Source organism: Paecilomyces variotii, assembly GCF_004022145.1.
Source record: "Paecilomyces variotii strain CBS 101075 chromosome Unknown C8Q69scaffold_5, whole genome shotgun sequence".
In the NCBI taxonomy this organism is placed as follows: domain Eukaryota; kingdom Fungi; phylum Ascomycota; class Eurotiomycetes; order Eurotiales; family Thermoascaceae; genus Paecilomyces; species Paecilomyces variotii.
In genome coordinates this window covers 1,080,609-1,099,190 of record NW_021167144.1, presented here as the reverse complement: position 1 = coordinate 1,099,190, position 18,582 = coordinate 1,080,609, and the positions used below count along the sequence as shown (strand labels likewise).

Genomic DNA, 18,582 nt, shown 5'->3' with positions numbered 1-18,582 from the left:
AGCTAGGGACTTGGCAATTTGGCAAAGCAGGCCGCCGCGAGCAGATATGCTAGTCAACGAATTAGTTAATAGTCTAATAATAAAATGGGAGGAAGAAAGCATCGCGATAGAAGATCCCACGGCGGAGTTCGGCTTGAATGCGCCTGCTCTGCGGCCGGTTCATCCTCAGCGGTTTCCGCGACGGGCCGAAACATGGGAGAGAATGTGGTTAGTTAGATAGAGATGATTACCATGATCACTGTCAAGTTTCAACAGACACCAGTATCAACGGTTATTTATTACTCTACTCTATACTTACAGGCTTATCTCGCCCTGGATCAGCATTGCTGTCGGCCAGTGGAACCCCCGGGGAGGGATTGTTCTTTTCTTCCAAGCCTCTCCAGGTACGCAACAATTGTGATATGCTCGTTCTCGCCTCCTAAGCCTTCACTAGCGGGGATCCTTGGGTTCCTGCAGCCGCAGTATCCGATAAGCTAACAAAACCGGCAAACTAGAACGACCGCTTCAAGCTCTCCGCATAAAAGTAGGAGCGCTGCTGGCTTACAAGTCGTCTAACTAGCCTATGGCTCCTCGTGGAGAACCAAGGTCTGGCTTCTTGGCTGTTCCGGAGCAGATTACTCTGATAATAATAACATTGTGATACGTGATAACTAACCCATGCCAAGAACTATACTGGTCAGGATCAGCCTTATGATAAAGACCCGACAGAGAGGAACATCTCAAGGAACCTTATCCGATCCCAGAATCTGAAAGTTGCGCATGTTATTGGTTATACCTTGCAGGATGCAGAAATGGCGAATTGGGATTATCCACGAAGTTCCACGGCGTCAAAGCATTGGTCTTTCAGACTAAGATCGAAGCAGCTGGCAGTCAACCATGCAAGCGCAGTGACAGCTAACTATACAGAGTCTTGGAAGATTGTGAACTTTGTACTATGTGTAGCCTTTATGTAAAACCCAGAAACTGACTGTAAACGAGCGTTCCACGCAGATGGAGAACATAACAGAATGGCCATCCCCCCAACCCTAGGGTGAGATATTGCGCGGCTGGAAGCGTAAGTCATTCTGATTCCTAGACTAATAAATAATTGACTATACCACAGACATGCAACATTCCATTAGAGGAAAGCCTTTTCTCATCCGGTGCAACGCAACAAAATATACTGGGAGAATCGCTAGCAAGAAGAAGGGGAAACTTATAAAAGGGGGCATCGAGTGTCTAGATTATTCACGCAGCAGTGGCCTTGAGGCCCTTAAGGGAACCCAGGCTCAAAGCCAGGCCCTGGGAACGGCTCCGTATCCGCACAAATCCGGTGATGGCGCCATCTTCACCCTCCTTCTCAATACTCAAGTTCGCCAGCGCGTCCTCGCCTGTAGGGATAGTGTTAGTTTTCAACCCCAAGAGAACGGTATTACAGGGGATAGCGAAGGGTAATAGGTGTAAACATACCAAATACGCTCCGGGCATATAAGTTAGCACTCAAGAACTGGCAGTCGCCCTTGAGCGACGCTTCAGGAGTCAGGCACGCCATGTTGGTGCTCTCCATGAGCTGCTTGAGGAACTCTCGGAGACTCTTGGCCTTGGAGTTGATGTTGACCTTGTTCTCCCATTCAAACTCAGTCCACATGGTCCTGAACTGGGTCTCGCTGCAGTAGGCCGGCTGGATGTAGTCCATGATGTCTGCGTGGACATCGTTCAGGATGACAACGTGCGTTTCGGTGGAGCTGGGTCCGTCATAGACGACGTTTCCGAAGATCACACCAGTATCTGTGGAAGACACCTTGACCGTAGCCTGCACGTTCAAGAAATCGCGCGGTCCCAGATTCTGAGTGGTTGGTCGCTCAACGACCTTGAGGTCTCCAAGGGTTGCGAATTCGACAGACAAGTTCTGGAGAGTCTCCGTGGTCTGGTTGACCAGCAGAACATCCAGGACGATATCAAACTGGTGGACCTTGACATAGGCCTCAGCATACACTGGATCGGAGAAACCAGTGAGCTGTACGACTCTGCTCAGCTTAGAAGAGATATCCTCGAGAGTGGAGTCGCCACCGGTAGCCTTCGCAAGGTCGAGTTCGATCTCATCGGTGCCCTCGCCGGCGTTCTTCTTTGCCAGCTGTCTGATCGGCATGGCGTCGTCAACCTGAACGGCAGTCTTGGCCTTCTCAACAGCCTCCTTTGCTGCCCGCTTCTTCTCCTCAACCTGGACCATAGCACGGAATGCTTTCCTTGTATCCTCCAGGAATGTCGTCTCAAGCTCCTTCCTCTCCGTGAATTCGGCAAGAGAGCGAACGCAAGTCATGATGCGGTCCACAGAGTCCTCATCGATAGGGGCCTTGACAAACTGAGATTGTCCCACACGGATGATAGAGATCATGATGAGCATAGCCTCGGCGCGGAGAGCATTCGTGCGAGCAGAATCTTCAGAGACTTCGGAATGACGCATCACCAACTTTGTCAACGTAGATGAAAGAACAGTGGCCAGGTAATAGTCGCCATCGAGAATGAGCTGTCTCAGCGGTGGCTTCTGAGCAGCCTTCACGGCTTCGAGCTTAGCTGCTGCTGCAGATTGGCTGGTAAGAGCACTCTCTGTGGCATATGTGCCGTCGGCCAAAACTTTCCTTGAGCCTGTAGGAGCGGCCTTCGGGTGACCGTTGACCTGTTCCTTCAAAGCTGCACTTTCATCAGGAACTTCCTCAAGCAGCCGCTGTTCGGAGGCCAAAATTGGAATCTCTCCAAGAGAGGCACGGATTCGCTTCCACGCTTCCCGGATATCGGTAGCCTCCAGTGAATATTCTCCAATGACCCAGAGGACTCCACGGTATACCTTTCCGGCGCGCACTTCGCTGAGAGTAGAAACGAGGCGCTCAATGATTGATGCTCGTAGCTTGGGGAATTTCTCGACAACCTCCTTGACAAAGGAGATGACGTCCACGGCAGAATTGTTGTTGAAATCGACAATGAAATCCATGAGGAGATCAACGACGCTAGCAGCTATTTCGGAGAACTTGATGGCGCACTGGTGGATGGACTGGATCAAGAGTTGACGGTACTCAGAGTTCTGAAACTATCGTCAGCCACCGATTCTGCCACACACTGGCCTGACCTACCTTCTCATATTGTTCATCAACAGTCTTGGCAAGTTCCTTCTTGAGAAGCATGACAATCTCTTCGACATTCTTGCTTGAAACCATCTCCAGAGCGATTCCCAGAGCCTTTCGACGAACATCAATGTCAGGGCTCGAAAGGACACGCAGAATCTCCATTGTCAGATCATCTAGAACACCCTCATTCTTGATTCTTAGTTGATCAACTCTGTCGAGAACGATAAGCTTCACGTTGTTGTCTGCCTCCTTGATGCTAAGCTCGATCAACTTCGACGCAGCCGCCTTCACAGCAACGGGGTTGCTCGTAAGAGCAGTCAAAGATGTCGCAGCTTCGTAGATAACCGTGCTCGCAGACGCCTCAAGAAGGTCGAAGATCAAGCGGAGATATCTCGCCTACACCTTATTAGCTTCCAGTCACTTTGTATCTTCCTCCAGACAATCCCACCTTGTTCTGAGAATTTTGGACAGCATCCTTTCTGATGAACTCGAGTTCCACTAGCTGTAGCAATTCATCGGTATTCGGGATGCTGTCAAATGTAGAGCTAAGATATTCGAGCGCACCCTGGTGGCTGATGGACATGAGAGCCGCGAATGCATTGCGCTTGCAGGTGTGGTCGGTCTCCGTGCCAAGGAACGTTTGAATCAATTCGGGGGCATCTGGGATCAAAGATTCCGAGTGCTGGTAAATGGAAGCGATAGCCCAGACGGCATTCTTACGCACATAGGCGTGGCGGTGTTCCAGACACGAGCGCGCAGAGGACAGGAGAGGCTCGATGAGTTCGGGCTCGCGAAGCTTGCAAAGGAATCGAAGAGTGTTGCCACGAACGTACTCGTTGGGGTGTTGGAGGTCGTTCCGGATTCCGTTACTGCAGTCCTAGGTCAGGGGTGGTTGTCCGCACGGCGGGGGAGGGAGACGGATGTCAGGGTCGGCCTTACCAGACCAAGATCATCTCCTGCTTCAACCTGCCATTGGCATCAAGTTTCGGACAGATCTCATAGTAGAAGTATAGCAGCTTCTTCAGAGGCTTGCTCTTTGAGGGCATGACGAAACGGATAATGTGCATGAGCAACTGAGGCATCGGGTCGCCATTGAGCATGACGGTGATAACCTTCCGCATGGTTTCGAGTTTCGATTCATCGGTGCCTTTTTCCAACTGCGTCTTCAGCTCCTGCAATGAGGGCTGGTCTGCAGTGTTGTCCATGTGGACCAAACTGTATGCGTTATCCAGAAACGACGCCATGGTGGGCAGTTATTGACAGGACGGCCGCTGTAAAGGGTGACGGAGGCGCTGATTGTTGTCGGGGTCAGCATCGAGTGATGGTTTCATGGGGAGACAGTAGAAATTACCAATTAAAGGCCCCTCAACTCAGGGACACACGGTAGAGGCAGTCACAATGTACCAATACCCCTCAACTACCGTATGTTCATCAGCGCGCTTGTAAACGACCTACTTAGAGTCCGGACGGTCAACTTGTCCATTTGCGCGGCGGAGCCCCAAGCTGTCGGAGTGTGTGGATGACTAAGCCGCCGGGACGCGACAGGCACGGGGAATGATCTTCCCCGCCAAAGTGAGCAGACTCGAGGCGGCTCTTTGTTGTCTATTCAGGCTTCTCACCATGTCGAACTCGGATCTGAACGAGCCTTTCTATGTGCGCTACTAGTAAGGAACCCCCGTGTGGCCCAGGTTTCCTCAGCTGCTGACAGTCCTGCAGCTCAGGTCACTCTGGGCGATTTGGACATGAATTCCTAGGTATGGGCAACCCAACCACTGCTAGTATTTATATATGCTCATGTCGTTCCAGAGTTTGATTTCCGTACCCTCGGCGACGGCCGCAGTGCGTCTGCCCGATATGCGAACAACTCGAACTACCGCAATGACTCCCTCATCCGCAAAGAGAGTAAGCTGCAAGCACCGGGCCACGAAGAGTGGTGGTATTAACGGAAACGACAGTGTGTGTCAGTTCCCTCCTGATCCAGGAGATCAAGCGCATCATCAAGGATAGTGAGATCATGAAGTACGTTTTTATTGGAATGCCCCATATACAACGTGGTGCTAAGAACCGGACAGGGAAGACGACTCAAAATGGCCTCAGAAGAACAAGGATGGCCGCCAGGAACTGGAGATTAGACTTGGAAATGAGCATATCTCCTTTGAGGTAATCCTTCGTGGACCGTGGTGACCCAGATGCAGGTAACCGGAGCTGACAAACGATCACTGATACAGACCGCGAAAATCGGCTCTCTGGTCGACGTGACCGAGTCTGCAGACCCCGAGGGACTGCGCGTCTTCTACTATCTCGTACAGGACCTCAAGGCTCTTGTCTTTTCTCTTATTTCCTTGCATTTTAAGGTGGGTGGGACATCTCATGATAATCGCTGGACCTCTTATCTAACAGGCACTTCGCACCACAGATCAAGCCTATCTAAACGTCACCTCGCCGCATGTCTGGTGGATCAACGTGGATCAGTGATCCTTGGTGGGAACTGGTACAGGAGTTTGTCTCGCGAAATAGTATTCTTTTGATGACAAAAAAGGGAAGAGCTTGTACTTCTACGTAACGACTTAAATGCAACATCTAATTAGGTTTTCCATATCAATACGTGCACCTTGGTCTAGTAATGCGATGCGTCTCTGCTGTACATTGCATGGTAGTTGGTAGAAGCGCCTTCGATCGAACAGTATTCAAGCCGGTATATTCGTACCCCCGGGTTACAGTTGTCTGACACTAGCCTTTGGCCTAGGCGGTCACAGTTTACTTGCATATGCTAAGGATCATCTTTTCGGGCCTTCTTCACCACATAGAGACTACGAAACGGTTGGAGCCGGGAGGCCCAATGGCTTTATCAAAGGGGCTTCCGTGTATATATATATTTCTCGGTCACTACCTGCTACAGAGCAGGTAGCCTGCCGGCAACTAGCATCCCATGGTATCGAACGCTTCCTTGAACAATTCAACCTGGTGTGTTCTGCTTGCTGTATATACCTATCTTTGCCATCTGCTACTATCTGGGTGGACGGTGTATATTGGGGCATTGCGGGGAGTGCCGTTAACCTATAAGTTACTCCACTTCTTCTCCATATAAATAATTTTTTCTTCCGCCAGGATAAGTCGCTAGATACTGCTTGAGACTTACACACTCGCGGCACTCTTTCCAGATACCCCAATTGCGCAACAGATAATGTTATCTCTTCTGATATTTATTGAGCCTGAGACTAACGATTCCCAGCTAAATGTTTTACAAAGAGACTGGATGTCGAATCGTGCCGTTCAAATTTCGATCTCATGCCCTGGAAAACGTGCATCAATAATCAGGTTGGAAACAAGTCAGTGTTGGCGGAACAAGGCTTACAAATGTAGTCCTGTAGCTCAGTCGGTTAGAGCCTGAAGCTTATAGGTACATATTAGTATCTTCAAGGTCGGGGGTTCGATCCCCCCCAGGACTAACTCTTTTTTCCTTCATCGGTGGGATGCGAGAAACCTCTTTTTCTTTTTTTTGGCAGATGGAGCAATTAATTAATTGATGAATTAACCTCGAGTAGTTCACATAACCAAGTGGAGTCTAAAGCCTGGAACATCACGGCGCCATCACCAATTGCGGATGCAGGCTGGTCTCTGCTGTAAGTGTATCACCGGGCTGAATTGGATGGCAAGCACAATCTGATACAGACAATGAATGAGCCCACAAACCAGTCCCCAAGTATTTATATTTATATTGCATTTATGATATGATATTATCCTCCCTCCCCAGACCTCAGCATCTCCCCAACACCCTCCAGCCTGCTTGTTCAGTTTGGCGGCTTCTCGTTCGCCTTCCCCGCGATCGCATGACCAGGAGCGGCTCTTATCCTCTTCGGGCAGTGCGTCTCTTGCCCGTCGTCACTTGTCAAAGACTTTACTTGCACATCCTCGACCGTGAAAAGCCCCCTTCTGCTCCTTCTCCCTTGTCATTGGTATTGCGTTTCTCCCCTTTGTAAATCCCATCCTCTCATCCCCCTTTTATCCCGGCTTCCGATGTCATCACTGCCCTAGTTGCCTCCATGCCGACACCCAGCGACAGGACGCCGCAGTTGACAGCCACACCGCTTGCCGAGGAATTGTCCGCCCATTCGACGTGCCCGCCAGAGAGTGATCGGATACCTGCGTGGAGAGCAGCACCAGAAGAGCGCATCGTCGCTGATAATAGTCCAGGCAATGGTGGCATGCCAGAGAGCAGCGCTCCGGCGCAATCGACCTTGAGGAGTCGGGTTGACGGCGTGGCAGAACCCGTTGCGATGCCTCGGGAGATTGACGCAACCACAGCATCCTCTATCAAAAGGATGCCACAGTCCGAAGAGGAAGCCGTGCTGGGCACCTCCAGCCCAGCAAGCGTCTCCTCAGAGGCCAAGGAGGAACAATCGACTCCGACAGCGGCGCAATCGTCATCAATGACCGCGCCTTCCGCCACCTCGTCTCTCAGCTACGAGTTTTCCAATATCCGAGTACGTTGCGCAGCATGGTGTATATGTGATCCCTTTGGCTAACTAGATCAGCTCCTACCGAATCATTCATCGTCCTTTCTTCGTGCGGGAAGCAAGTTCGTCGGAACCCAGCAGTCTGACCGCCAAGTCTACAATGTAGATGTGGAGATTAAGCATGTCGACATGGCCGAATCGTACCTCTGCGGCTACTTACGCATACAAGGTTGGTCAATCCATCGATGTGTGACATTCGCGGTTCCGTTGAAAGCTGACCGTTGCGGTGACAACTTAGGGTTGACGGAGGATCATCCTACCTTGACTACTTTCTTTGAAGGAGAGATCATCGGGACCAAGCATACCTTTCAGACGCGACACGAAGCATGGGGTGCGACAGAGAAGACCGATATGCAGCACTGGGCCAGATTCCCAGCGTGGCGGCCCCTTGCCAAACAGGCAAAGAGACCAGACTTCAGCTACCGCAACTTCGCCCAGCGTGAACATATTTTCATGAGGTGGAAGGAGTATTTTCTGGTGCCTGACCACCGCGTGCGGACGATATCCGGTGCTAGCTTCGAGGGTTTCTACTATATCTGTTTCAACCAGGTAGAAGGGACCGTCAGCGGTATCTATTTCCATGCGAAAAGCGAGAAGTATGTATTGATCCCAACATGTCTTGATCGCAGACGCTAACATTGCAATACCTACAGATACCAGCAGCTCGAACTGAAACATGTCGAGGATCATGGTTGTCTTCCCGCTATCGAATTTCGTTGAGCTTCGCAGGTGCTTCTCAGGTGCTTCTTGTGAGCTCTGTATGACCCCTTGGTACGACAGTATTTAATCAATCACGACGCTGGATAGGTAACTGTCCGCAAGTTCTTGTACATTTCCGGAGGAACTGACGAGATGATGCCCGGTCATCCTCATGCCTTTTTTTACTTCTTTTGAGTTCGGCCATCTATTGAATCGCCATTCGATTACGGCTGGCCGTCCGGAACCGCTGGGTCTTTTATTCCCAAGACGGCGCCGTCACACATACCCTGGTACATGCAGAAAACTAGACCTTGTTGCCCAGTTGTCTAGATATATGCCCTCCCCTGCGGTCGTCGAGATCCTGTTTTATTGCATCACGATTTATGTCTTTTTTGTCGGTCATTTCATCTCACGAGATCTATTCTCCAGGTATCGGCGTCCCAACCTCTTTTCCTGTTCTTCCTCATATGGTATCCAAGTTGTTGCATCCGACGATTACCAAGCGCTGGGATTGTTGTGAATGTTTCTACCGGCAGGGTCAAGCCTTTTCTGTTTCTAGGGGCATTATCATCGGTATAGGTTCAACAATCCAAACTCGGTCTTTTCCGGTGTTTTTCTTTAATCCTTCATTCGGCACTAAGACTTTATTATACGATACGACAGTCTAACAGGTTGATGGTGTCAGCCACTAGGCCAGACGTAAAGTCTTGCCTGGAATTTGGGATTTGAGTAAACTCAAATCAGTCTTGCTTTGCTCTTTAGTGATATCTACGATTAATCTATTGTTATTTAGTTATCCAAAGAATATCCTTGAATAAGTCGTGATTGATAGTGTTACTTGTCCTATCCCATTGGTCAAATTTAACACGTGCCCGCGACAGAACTACTTCCAGTGCACACAGGAACCTGACCACGACAACAATTATACGGACTATAAGGATGCTTGAAATATATCCCATGATCGGACAATGTTTTCTAAGATATATGATTCATATCCTCCACTTTTTTACTCAAGAGGCTTATTTATTTATCTATTGCATGAATAAGAAACAGAAGAATTTCCCCCCCCCTAAAATACTAATAATTAGCACCGTGAGATAAATATAGTCTTCTCCTCGTGCCTTGGTATGTTATGTTAAGGTAAGAAGCATACATTAATCCTATGTTAAAAAATAAAATATAAAATATAAAAATAAAAATAAGAAACATGTTCCCAGATCCAAGTCGGGCTTTAGTTATATATTATATAGCAGATGCGGTATGGTATTCATTACTGCTTTAGACGCCCTCGATTGGAATTGGAGAACATCAAGATAACGGCTGAAAAATTATAAATAAATTATACTTGAATGAAGGACGAGACCAATTGGAAATAATAATATCCACATATCTTGTTTCTTTTTTTTTTTACCCTTCTTCACAGGAGGGAACCAAGAGCAATGCAAGGAAGGCCAAGAGCAATGAGACCGGTGGCCTCGGACGGGCTGTTCTGGCAGCATGCGACGTTCTGTTTGCACTGGGAGTCGAGGGAATCCTGGACACCAACGCCGATGATGTTGACTGATTCATTTATTTATTTGTTAGATTCATGCTTTTTTTTCGGTTATACCATATATGAATAAGGATGGGGGGGGAAACTTACGGTCGAGAGGTAGCTTGCTGCACTGGTCGAAGAGACCGAGACCCTCGGAGCCGGAGCCGCCGCCAATGAGGCCAGAGAGAAGACCACCCAGGATACCAGAGTCGATGTTGGTGGTGTCACCGGAGTAGGTGGCCTTGTTGCAGCAGGACAAGACCGTGTTTTCACCGCAGACAGTCTGGCCCTGCTGGACGGTGATGGTGCTGTTCACAGGATAGCGGATAGGATCAGGGTTGGCAGACGGGACGGGCGTGTAGGCAGGAGTTGAGCTCGAGGCAGGGTAAGTAGTTCCGGCAGCAGTTTTGGTCCACGAGTTCACCACTTGAGAGACACTGGTGGAAGGCGAGATAGTGGGAGCGCTTAATAAAGGCGTTAGTTATATATAAATCTTTCCTTTGCCATAAGTATATATCTGAGGGAATATACTTACGCGATAACCGTCTCAGTCTCAGTTTCGGTTTCAGTCGTCGTGATAGTAGTCGTGCTGGTCGCATAAGTGTTCACAATGACCGTGGTTGGGGCGTTGGTAACGCTGTAGGTAATGTCGTTGTAGATGGTAAGGACTGTGTTGGATTCGCAGTAGGTGCTGATGTAGACGGGGTCAACGATAATGACCTTCACGACCTTGACGACTCCACCGCCTGGGGCAACGCAAGCATTGTGGTGACCACGCTTTGCGACATCGTTGACCGCAGCACCGAAGACAGGGACGCTGCCCAGGAGGGGGATGGCGAGGATGCTTCCGAATCTCATTTTGCCCGACTTGGATCAGGTTATCAAAAAGGCTTAATGGTAATAGTATCAATGAACCACAGGGGGGGTCAAAGGAGTGTCAGCTGGGCCCAATAGAGCGAACGAAGAGAAAAGAATATGGAAATGAGAAAGAAAATTCTACGACTGATGCTCTCTTCATCTTGACGAGGTACACAAACACCATATATATACACTTCGAGAATGCCGTTTGACGTAGGGTTTTGACACCATCTAGCAATAAACAAACAAGCCGGAAATGCGATGTATCAGAAGTGTCACCTAATGGCAGTCCCGCAGACGAGAGAGAGAGAGAGGGAGAGAGAGTAAGACTCCATCCTCCATCTCCATCGCATGTCTTCCGTGCATGGTACGGAATGAAGCCCATGTTTCGGACCTAATTGGAAGAGACAAGCACACTGATAGGTTGAGACCTGCAATAGCGTCTTGGGGCCGTCTGAACGTATGCCCACCTCTTATGGTCCAGACGGTTCAGCTACTGTACCTGAACCCAGAATTCTGATAGACACAATGCAAAACCCCATGGAATTCAGGAATTCTCCCTCGTGCGGATGCATCTGGTGATGTCGGGAATGTACTGTACAACAGGTACCATTTCTGGACTTTGCCTCTCAGGGTTTGGGCGCTGGTGGCTGTTCGGCGCTGATCCGGCCGCTCGTGGCCGTGGAATGTGGACATGTCCAACTAGGAAAATGATATGCCGTTGAGATCCAGACCCCAGGACTTAACCCCATTCCTGGAAGATGACAGTATCAATGTACTATCTATATGATTCACTTTAGCATCTAACATCCCTTGAATTAGGCTAGAGCACGACCTTGGAAATCGGCTTACCGATTGGCTCCTTGCTTCCGACCCTCAGATCCCGTTAACCGTGGACATTCTCTCTAGCATAACCTAGATTTCAAGCCATAACTCTCTCCTTCAGTCAGATATGACCCCACTGGTATACTCTATTTCGTAGTCAGGGGTTCCCTGCTTAGCCGGCCGCCCCGTGATTGTTCTCTTCCATCCTCCGTAATATATATCGAAAGAAAACAGTATCTATCTCCGCCAAGAGGATGGGACTTGCAAATGACAGGCAACCATGGCTTCCACGCTGGATCTCGGGAGAAAATTATTGGTGGCCGTCACTGGGCTCTAGGTCTCGACACAGGAAATAGAGCAGGTCCAATGTGGGTTACCAGATGGTTTTCTCCCTGTGGAGTAAGCGAGGCATGTTAGGCCCCAAAAGATTTTGAGTGCGCGTCCCTGTAGTCTAGGCGGCTGCTGAGTAGAATGCTTTGCACAGTGATGATTGTAGCATGACAGTAGCAGACATGGTGTCCTACCCTGTGCGAGGGAGTTGGGAGGTGGATGGGCCTATGGCATTAATGAAAGCACCAGAGATCCAACGCACTTTCCCTGTTTTCAGAGACGATCCCAAGAGGGCTCATTTTGAGCAACTTCTGGATCCCAACCTCCCCGAGACATCCTAATTTCGTATTCCTTGGTTGCGGTTACGAGTCAGATCTGTCTTTGCTCTGTGCTCGTAGACTAGTATATGCAGCACATTTGGACCAGGTCTTCCCGAAGCAGAACTGACACGAGAATCAAATTTATCGCTCACGATGGATACCCATACCTTCTCAATAGACTCTTGTCGTAGTTTGGATTTTGATATTCCTACCAGCTCGAGACCATCGTAGGATACATACAGGTCATATCATATAGTATATGGATAAATTTCAACTCAGGTCGCGAAGCACCGGCAAGCAACAAACATGGTGCGTGCGACTATGCTATTGAGAAATGCAAGAGCATGTGATCGCGAACCCATTATCAACAAGTCCTTAACAAGGAATCCTAAGCCGTAGCTTTGAGGATAGAGAAACACTGGGGCCGCACATAGACGTGGGCGATTCAAAACACGATACATAGATATAGTATGTTCAGGCAAGATAAAGACCAGTATCGAGACAAGGTAGACGAAATACGGGGTATCATATCCGTGGGTTGCATTGATTGGGTGACGGTAAAGCGATAAATATAGCAAAATAACGTAAGGAGGCCACGCATCGCGGTGTAATGATTCGTTATAAGCGTGGAGCTCTAGAGATAAGTGCTTGAGTTCTGACGGCTACTCAGGCTGGACGAACTGGCACTGCCATTCCCACCATCGCTGCTGGGGGTTTGGGGCTCGAGAACCACTTGCTGTCGGATAGACACGATCCATTCGTGCTGCAGGAGTTCGGCTGCAGTTGGTCGTTTGAGCGGGTCGCGTTCGAAGCAGCGCTGGAGGAAATCGATGCCCGATTCGCTCAGCTGGTCACGGGTTGGCATCTGTGGTTGATTTCCTTGCGCGATATTGTACATGATTGCCCACTCGTTGTCAAGCGAGGACCAGGGACGGCGACCAGTTGCCATTTCAAGGATAACGCAGCCAAGTGACCAGATATCAACACATCCCTGCCGGCTGACGAGCTTCGAAGAGTCGCCCCGGATCACTTCAGGAGACATATACATCGGCGTACCTGTCATTGTCTTCTGGTTTTTGCGTTGATGGGGCGGCTCCTTGGGAACAAGAGCATCCTTGTGGCCGGCATTGGCAAAAGCATCCAGGGGCGCCACAGTCTTACCCTGGCGCGCGATGATCTTGGCAGCGCCAAAGTCCACATACTTGATGACACCATTGTGATCGAGGAGGATATTTTCAGGCTTGATATCGCGGTGTACAATACCTGACTGGTGGAGATACGCCAGACCCTCGAGCAGTTGCAGAGCGTAGACCATGATAACTGTCTCGTCCTCGATACGACCGTGCTCGAGAAGACTAGCCAGCGAGCCTCCGGAACAATACTCCATGAAGATATACACTTTATCACGATGGACTTCAATGCCATGGTATGACACGATATTGGGATGGTCAAGAACCTCGAGAACACCCATTTCATCGCGAATTTGCTGCGCGATCGTAGGAATGAGCTGTGGATCTTGCAGACGAATCTCTTTGACAGCCATGAGATAGTTACTGTCAAGATTGATGGCTGCATAAACTGATCCAAACGTTCCTCCTCCGATGAATTGGCCTTGCTGCCAGCGTAGAGTGACATTGGTCGCAGAAGATGAAAGAACTGCGAGAGACCTATCAGCCTCATTAGATCCTTCCAAGACTCTACCCAGCGCTTGGCGCTTCGCATCTTCCTCAACTCTCAGTTCCTCCAGGGCCGCTATACGCTGCAGGCGTTGTTCACGGACAAGTTTCGTTGCCTCCTCGTCAGTTAGGATCCGTCCAGCACCGATCTTCCGCATTCCTCCCCTCTCTTCGAGGCGTTGCTTTTCAGCCTGTGCAGCCAAGGATGATCTTGCGCCCATAATATCGAAATGAGAGATGAGCAACGACATGCATCCTGCCACTTTGACTCGTAGAAGAGAGTACTGGGAGTCGTCCATGGAGAGAAGGTGGTTACTCGAGGTGATAGCCATCGCGAACTCAAGCGCAGCGACGGCCCACTTGAACGTTTTACGGTCGGAAGCATCGCAATCGTCACATATGAAGGAGACCCATTCAAGCGAAAGCTCAACCAGCTTCGCGCTGTTCATTGCGCGACGGTTCGGGTCAACGTAGCTGGCAGACCGTTTACCGAACTCGGTCGCGAATGCGAAGCAGGCCTGGATGAGCTCTTGGTTCTCGACGCCCTTCTGCTTCAGTTGACGTCTAATGACAGCTACGCTGTCCATGATGGTCATGGAAAGCTTGAACGAGATCTTCTTGATCCTGTTCAGCTCCGTGTTGACTCTGCCGAGGTTGGCACGCTGCTCGATACTCATATCGAGCTGCATGTTAGTCAACTGCGCCAATTCAAGCCGCGCGTTTGACAGTCTCTGCTGAGTCCCATCGGCGACAAGTCGTAACTTTCCCAGTCTCACGTCAGTTGGTTGCTCCAAGAGGGCGACTTCCATCTTCTTTCCAGCCCACACAAGCGGCCTCTCTGGTCGAATCACCAGAATATAAGGATTGTGGGAGGGGTCTCTCGGAGAGTCCTCATCTCGGAAGGATGTACCCAGGATGGATTGAATATCGAGGGGTTGATTCCATAGGGAATGATGCGCGATCAAATAAACGCCCCTTTGACCAATCGAATCGTTGGACTCGACGAGAAAATGGTCTGAGATCAAAAGTGCCTCGAAGAACGCGTCGGCGATATCTTCTGTCAAGTTATATTCCGTAGCGTTCTCGAATAACTGACATAAAAAGCGAGAGAAGCGGTAAAGCTTTCGTTGGCGCACACGAGTCGAATCAAGGACGCTCTTGTATCGCTTATCCATATCAAGAGGATCTTCATCTGGGCGGAACACCAGTTCTCTCTCGAAATGGATCATAAGGCGTTGAAGGGATTTGGCTGTCAGAGCACTAATAATAATATGAGTCCAGACGAGCTTCTAATTTATGGGATGTAGATATTACCTGAATTGTTCAGCAACTTCGATATCACCACCTTCGAGCTGTCGTCCAATCTCGTTGGAAAACCCCCATTCCTGTTCCAAGATTTCCGCCTCCTTGAAAGTGTTCTTGTTCGCGCTTAGTTTCCAGTTTAATAGTCGGAAGTAGTATTTCATTGCGTCTACGACCACCGAGTCGAAGTTTTCGTCTATACAAGGCGGGAGATCCCAACCCGGCTCCGGTTTCGAAATGGCAACATAGCGCTGTTTGATGTCTGTTGCCACTCTCATTAAGATCTGGAACTGAGTTATCATCTGGTCCACGAGGATTGGCGACTGCGATGCAGGATCTTTCATCCTCCTGGCGTAAGACAGTCGCACACGAATGATTTCCTGGATCAGACGAGATGGAAAATTGATAAGGGTCAGGAGCTCCTCGATATATGGAGGGAGATGTCGTTTTGAAAAGGCCTCCGCATTCTCGATCAGTGTGCTTTTCGCTTTCCTGATAACTTCGCCGATTCCATAAAGCATATTATGCTCTCCTTGCAATGTCTTCAGGCCGTCTTCCTTCATGACTCGGTCCAGGAACGAGCCTTCGTCGGAGAGATCAGAGCTTGCGGGCTTGGCCTTGGGTTTCGTGAAGTCGAGTTCGTCGTTTCCAACCCAACCCTTAAGAATTGCCAACTCCGTATTTATCAGCAATGTCGTATTATGCCAGGCGATAACCGCATCACAGCTTGCTTGGAACTCTTCAGAAGCAGCCCTCGGATTGGCGGCTTCCATCTCCTTTCGTGTCGAATATAGCGTCTCGCATTTCCCAATCTTCTCCACGACATCTTCGACTTGTTCAATCGGCGGTTTCCCAATCTCTTTCTCGCCCTTGATTTCAAAATTGATAATATCCTCAGTCACGGCTCCAACACTGGCGCGTGCTTCCTCAATAAGTTTCTTCTGTAGAGCTACGCTTCGGCCGCACGTTTTAGCTCTTACTCCTAGCCAGATCTCATTGTTCAGAGCACTCGACCGCTTCGACTCCGTCGTCCCGATCAACCGTTGTTTCTCTTGCTTGACAACATCACCTTTCAGGACGGAAGCCAGCATTGAATGCCATTCCAGCCGTTCCTGGTTTTTCGGGTTCTTCAGTTCCTCGAGAGTTGGCTGGTTGCCGTTTTCCGCTAGGAAAAGCTGGATATCAGGGTCGTAAGGGTCGTCATCGAAAGGGACTTCCGAGGATGGCGACGGTTCCTCCAAGTCTGAGTCTAGCATCGTTCCCGTCATCCCGTCTTCATAGTGGTAATACCCCGGCTGTGGGTTGGCCCGTAGACGCTGCACGTACGCCTTCTCCTGCGCGCGGTACTGAGCATTTGGGTCGCGTCTGGCGGCCCGTTTCGCAGAGGCGGACCGTCGACGGTCATGATGTAGGTTGATAAATCGAGGCGGATGCCTCTGCGGGGCATAGGTGTTTGACGGTGTCCTGGCCGGTCCTGAGGGGCGTTGAGGCCTGTGTTGTGGTGGTTCGGTGATGGTCGGCCCCTCGGTCGACAGGACGTTGACTGCAGAAACGCTACCACCGCGCGGTCGCGGGGTCGAATTGTTGGACCATGATGAGATACCGGACGAGCTGAGGGAATGAGTCGGAGGAGGCGACGACGCTACGTGGGTCGGAGTCTGTGGCATCTGCCCGGCGAGATCTTCAAAGCTGGAGTTTGCCCTGATAGCGTACGGCTGGTGCAGGTACTCATCGGACGAGCCCGATGAGCCGTCTGAATCCTGACTGACGATATCTCGATGCTCCATGACAGGCAGTCGTCGTCCGTCGTCGTCCGTCGTCGTGCTGCGTCTCCGTCCAACAGTTTCAAGGGTCGACCGATTAAAGGGTCTTCAGGAGCTCGGGTCGGATTGGGGTCGTGGCGGTGCGTTCTTGGTAGCTTTCCGCCAACGAACTTGAGTTAGCTTCACTAGTTACATGTGTTAGCTTGTTCTTTTTACTCCGCACGCCAGCAAAATAGTAACTACCTAGTTAGCGTGGATCAGGAATCAAAATGAAGGAGAGACTTAATGTTGTGCAAACATGACCAGAAATAATAATAGTGATGACCAGTTAGGAAAACGAGTTAGAATTACGGGAGTGTTGTCGGTGCCTGAGGATAAAAAAGCAACCAGGGATAACTACATACTCAAATCCTCTATGATATATGATAACCCCTTTTGAGGTGCACAGGCCAGTATACAACTTCCTGGACTCCTTGAAATGCAGCCTGATCAACTAAAGCGATATCTTCAACTTCAACATGAAGTTTTTCTGCAAGTTTTGGCCTCTAGATAGTAGATTGCCCTATCAAATGAACACTAGGAGACAGCACTCTATGAAACTCATGGTCCCCAACCCATGAGGATAATCATAACGTTGAAATGAACCATGGCTGCGTCTGCATAGGCTGCTCCTCTGCAGCGGTTTCTCGCTTTGGACGGGCCTGATGGTGATCTGGGAGAGAACTGTCTCACGTCGAATAGAAATTATTGCCAGGGTTATTACTCCGTGGAGGAGCTGCTTCTTTCGGAAGTGTAGCGAAGATGAGATAATCACTTGTTTGAGCATTGCGGGTTTGGGTATATATATATTCTTGGACCAACGGCTTTTGTGCATCATGGGAAATTAAACATCTTCGGTAGAAAGGAGCATTGACAAAGAAGAGCGATGTTCCACTCACCCTCTTCGTCTGCTGAATGAACTCAGTGCTTCGCGTCCTGTGTGACATGCTGTAGGACGAGAGGATAGTAATACAACATACGGCCAGGAGCTCGTAAGACTCCGGAGCGGAAATTCCGGACGACAGAATACCATGGCCAAGATGGTGAGGGTTGGAAATGTCGTTGGTGGGAGATAATATTCTACGTGCCAAGTCCGCCAGCGAACCTACAGGAGACGGATTAGATCGAGTGACCGGGATGCAATACGAGTACTCTACGAGTAATACTCTCTCTGCTCTACCATAGAGAAGAAAAATCAATACTCTCAGTCTCTGAGTCTTTGATGTTTGCTGCCGACCTTGACGGGCCAATAATACCGGGGATGCTTATCTCTGCTGGTGTTGCTGTTCTTGGCGATAGCGCGACTTTGGCGCGAGGTTAACGGAGTTCCCGAAACATTTCTCTGGAAAGACGATATAATAGTAATTAATATTATTAGAGTAGTTATTAGTTAGTTACCATACGGGAAGGGAAGATACGGATCTTTCCGACCACTGCAGGACGCCACAACTGCATCGAAGAGTGCCCCCGCGGACGTGCTGGGGTCGTGCGGATCCTGCCTGTGATTATTATTGTTATATTTATGGGGATACGGAATCCGGAGCGTCTGGTGGTCTGTGAGAGTCAGATTCTCGTACTTTGCATTCTGGACCAGTGGAGACAACCACGAGGCAGATGG

General features: G+C 49.7%; 5 protein-coding genes and 1 non-coding gene across 6 annotated transcripts; 3 read left to right on the top strand and 3 right to left on the bottom strand.

Annotated features, from left to right (window-relative positions):
- Nucleotides 1-1,227: 1,227 nt before the first annotated feature.
- C8Q69DRAFT_444603 (putative coatomer subunit beta) lies at nt 1,228-4,345 on the bottom strand (the record flags this gene model as incomplete). The annotated part of the gene is made up of 5 exons (XM_028629010.1): nt 1,228-1,370; nt 1,450-3,058; nt 3,108-3,497; nt 3,550-3,970; nt 4,041-4,345. 5 exons carry the CDS (start codon nt 4,343-4,345, stop codon nt 1,228-1,230), a joined length of 2,868 nt encoding a protein of 955 aa, XP_028485349.1.
- Nucleotides 4,346-4,684: 339 nt separating this feature from the next.
- On the top strand, nt 4,685-5,741 carry C8Q69DRAFT_467047 (mago nashi domain-containing protein). Its single transcript, XM_028630602.1, has 7 exons — nt 4,685-4,765; nt 4,818-4,855; nt 4,908-5,003; nt 5,057-5,120; nt 5,174-5,261; nt 5,330-5,455; nt 5,518-5,741. Exons 1-7 carry the CDS (start codon nt 4,722-4,724, stop codon nt 5,530-5,532), a joined length of 471 nt encoding a protein of 156 aa, XP_028485348.1. The 5' UTR covers nt 4,685-4,721; the 3' UTR covers nt 5,533-5,741.
- A 721-nt stretch (nt 5,742-6,462) lies between these two features.
- On the top strand, nt 6,463-6,550 carry C8Q69DRAFT_t75. The gene has a single exon. It is a non-coding gene; the product is annotated as a tRNA-Ile (tRNA).
- Nucleotides 6,551-7,144: 594 nt separating this feature from the next.
- On the top strand, nt 7,145-8,338 carry C8Q69DRAFT_507033 (vacuolar import and degradation protein; the record flags this gene model as incomplete). Its single annotated transcript, XM_028632849.1, has 4 exons — nt 7,145-7,585; nt 7,637-7,787; nt 7,857-8,214; nt 8,272-8,338. 4 exons carry the CDS (start codon nt 7,145-7,147, stop codon nt 8,336-8,338), a joined length of 1,017 nt encoding a protein of 338 aa, XP_028485347.1.
- A 1,034-nt stretch (nt 8,339-9,372) lies between these two features.
- On the bottom strand, nt 9,373-10,953 carry C8Q69DRAFT_263703 (hypothetical protein). Its single transcript, XM_028626723.1, has 3 exons — nt 10,387-10,953; nt 9,960-10,315; nt 9,373-9,877 (listed from the first exon to the last, which is right to left on the bottom strand). Exons 1-3 carry the CDS (start codon nt 10,707-10,709, stop codon nt 9,735-9,737), a joined length of 822 nt encoding a protein of 273 aa, XP_028485346.1. The 5' UTR covers nt 10,710-10,953; the 3' UTR covers nt 9,373-9,734.
- Nucleotides 10,954-12,818: 1,865 nt separating this feature from the next.
- Nucleotides 12,819-16,949, bottom strand: C8Q69DRAFT_507031 (putative MAP kinase; the record flags this gene model as incomplete). Its single annotated transcript, XM_028632848.1, has 2 exons — nt 12,819-15,120; nt 15,175-16,949. 2 exons carry the CDS (start codon nt 16,947-16,949, stop codon nt 12,819-12,821), a joined length of 4,077 nt encoding a protein of 1,358 aa, XP_028485345.1.
- Between the last annotated feature and the right edge of the window lie 1,633 nt (nt 16,950-18,582).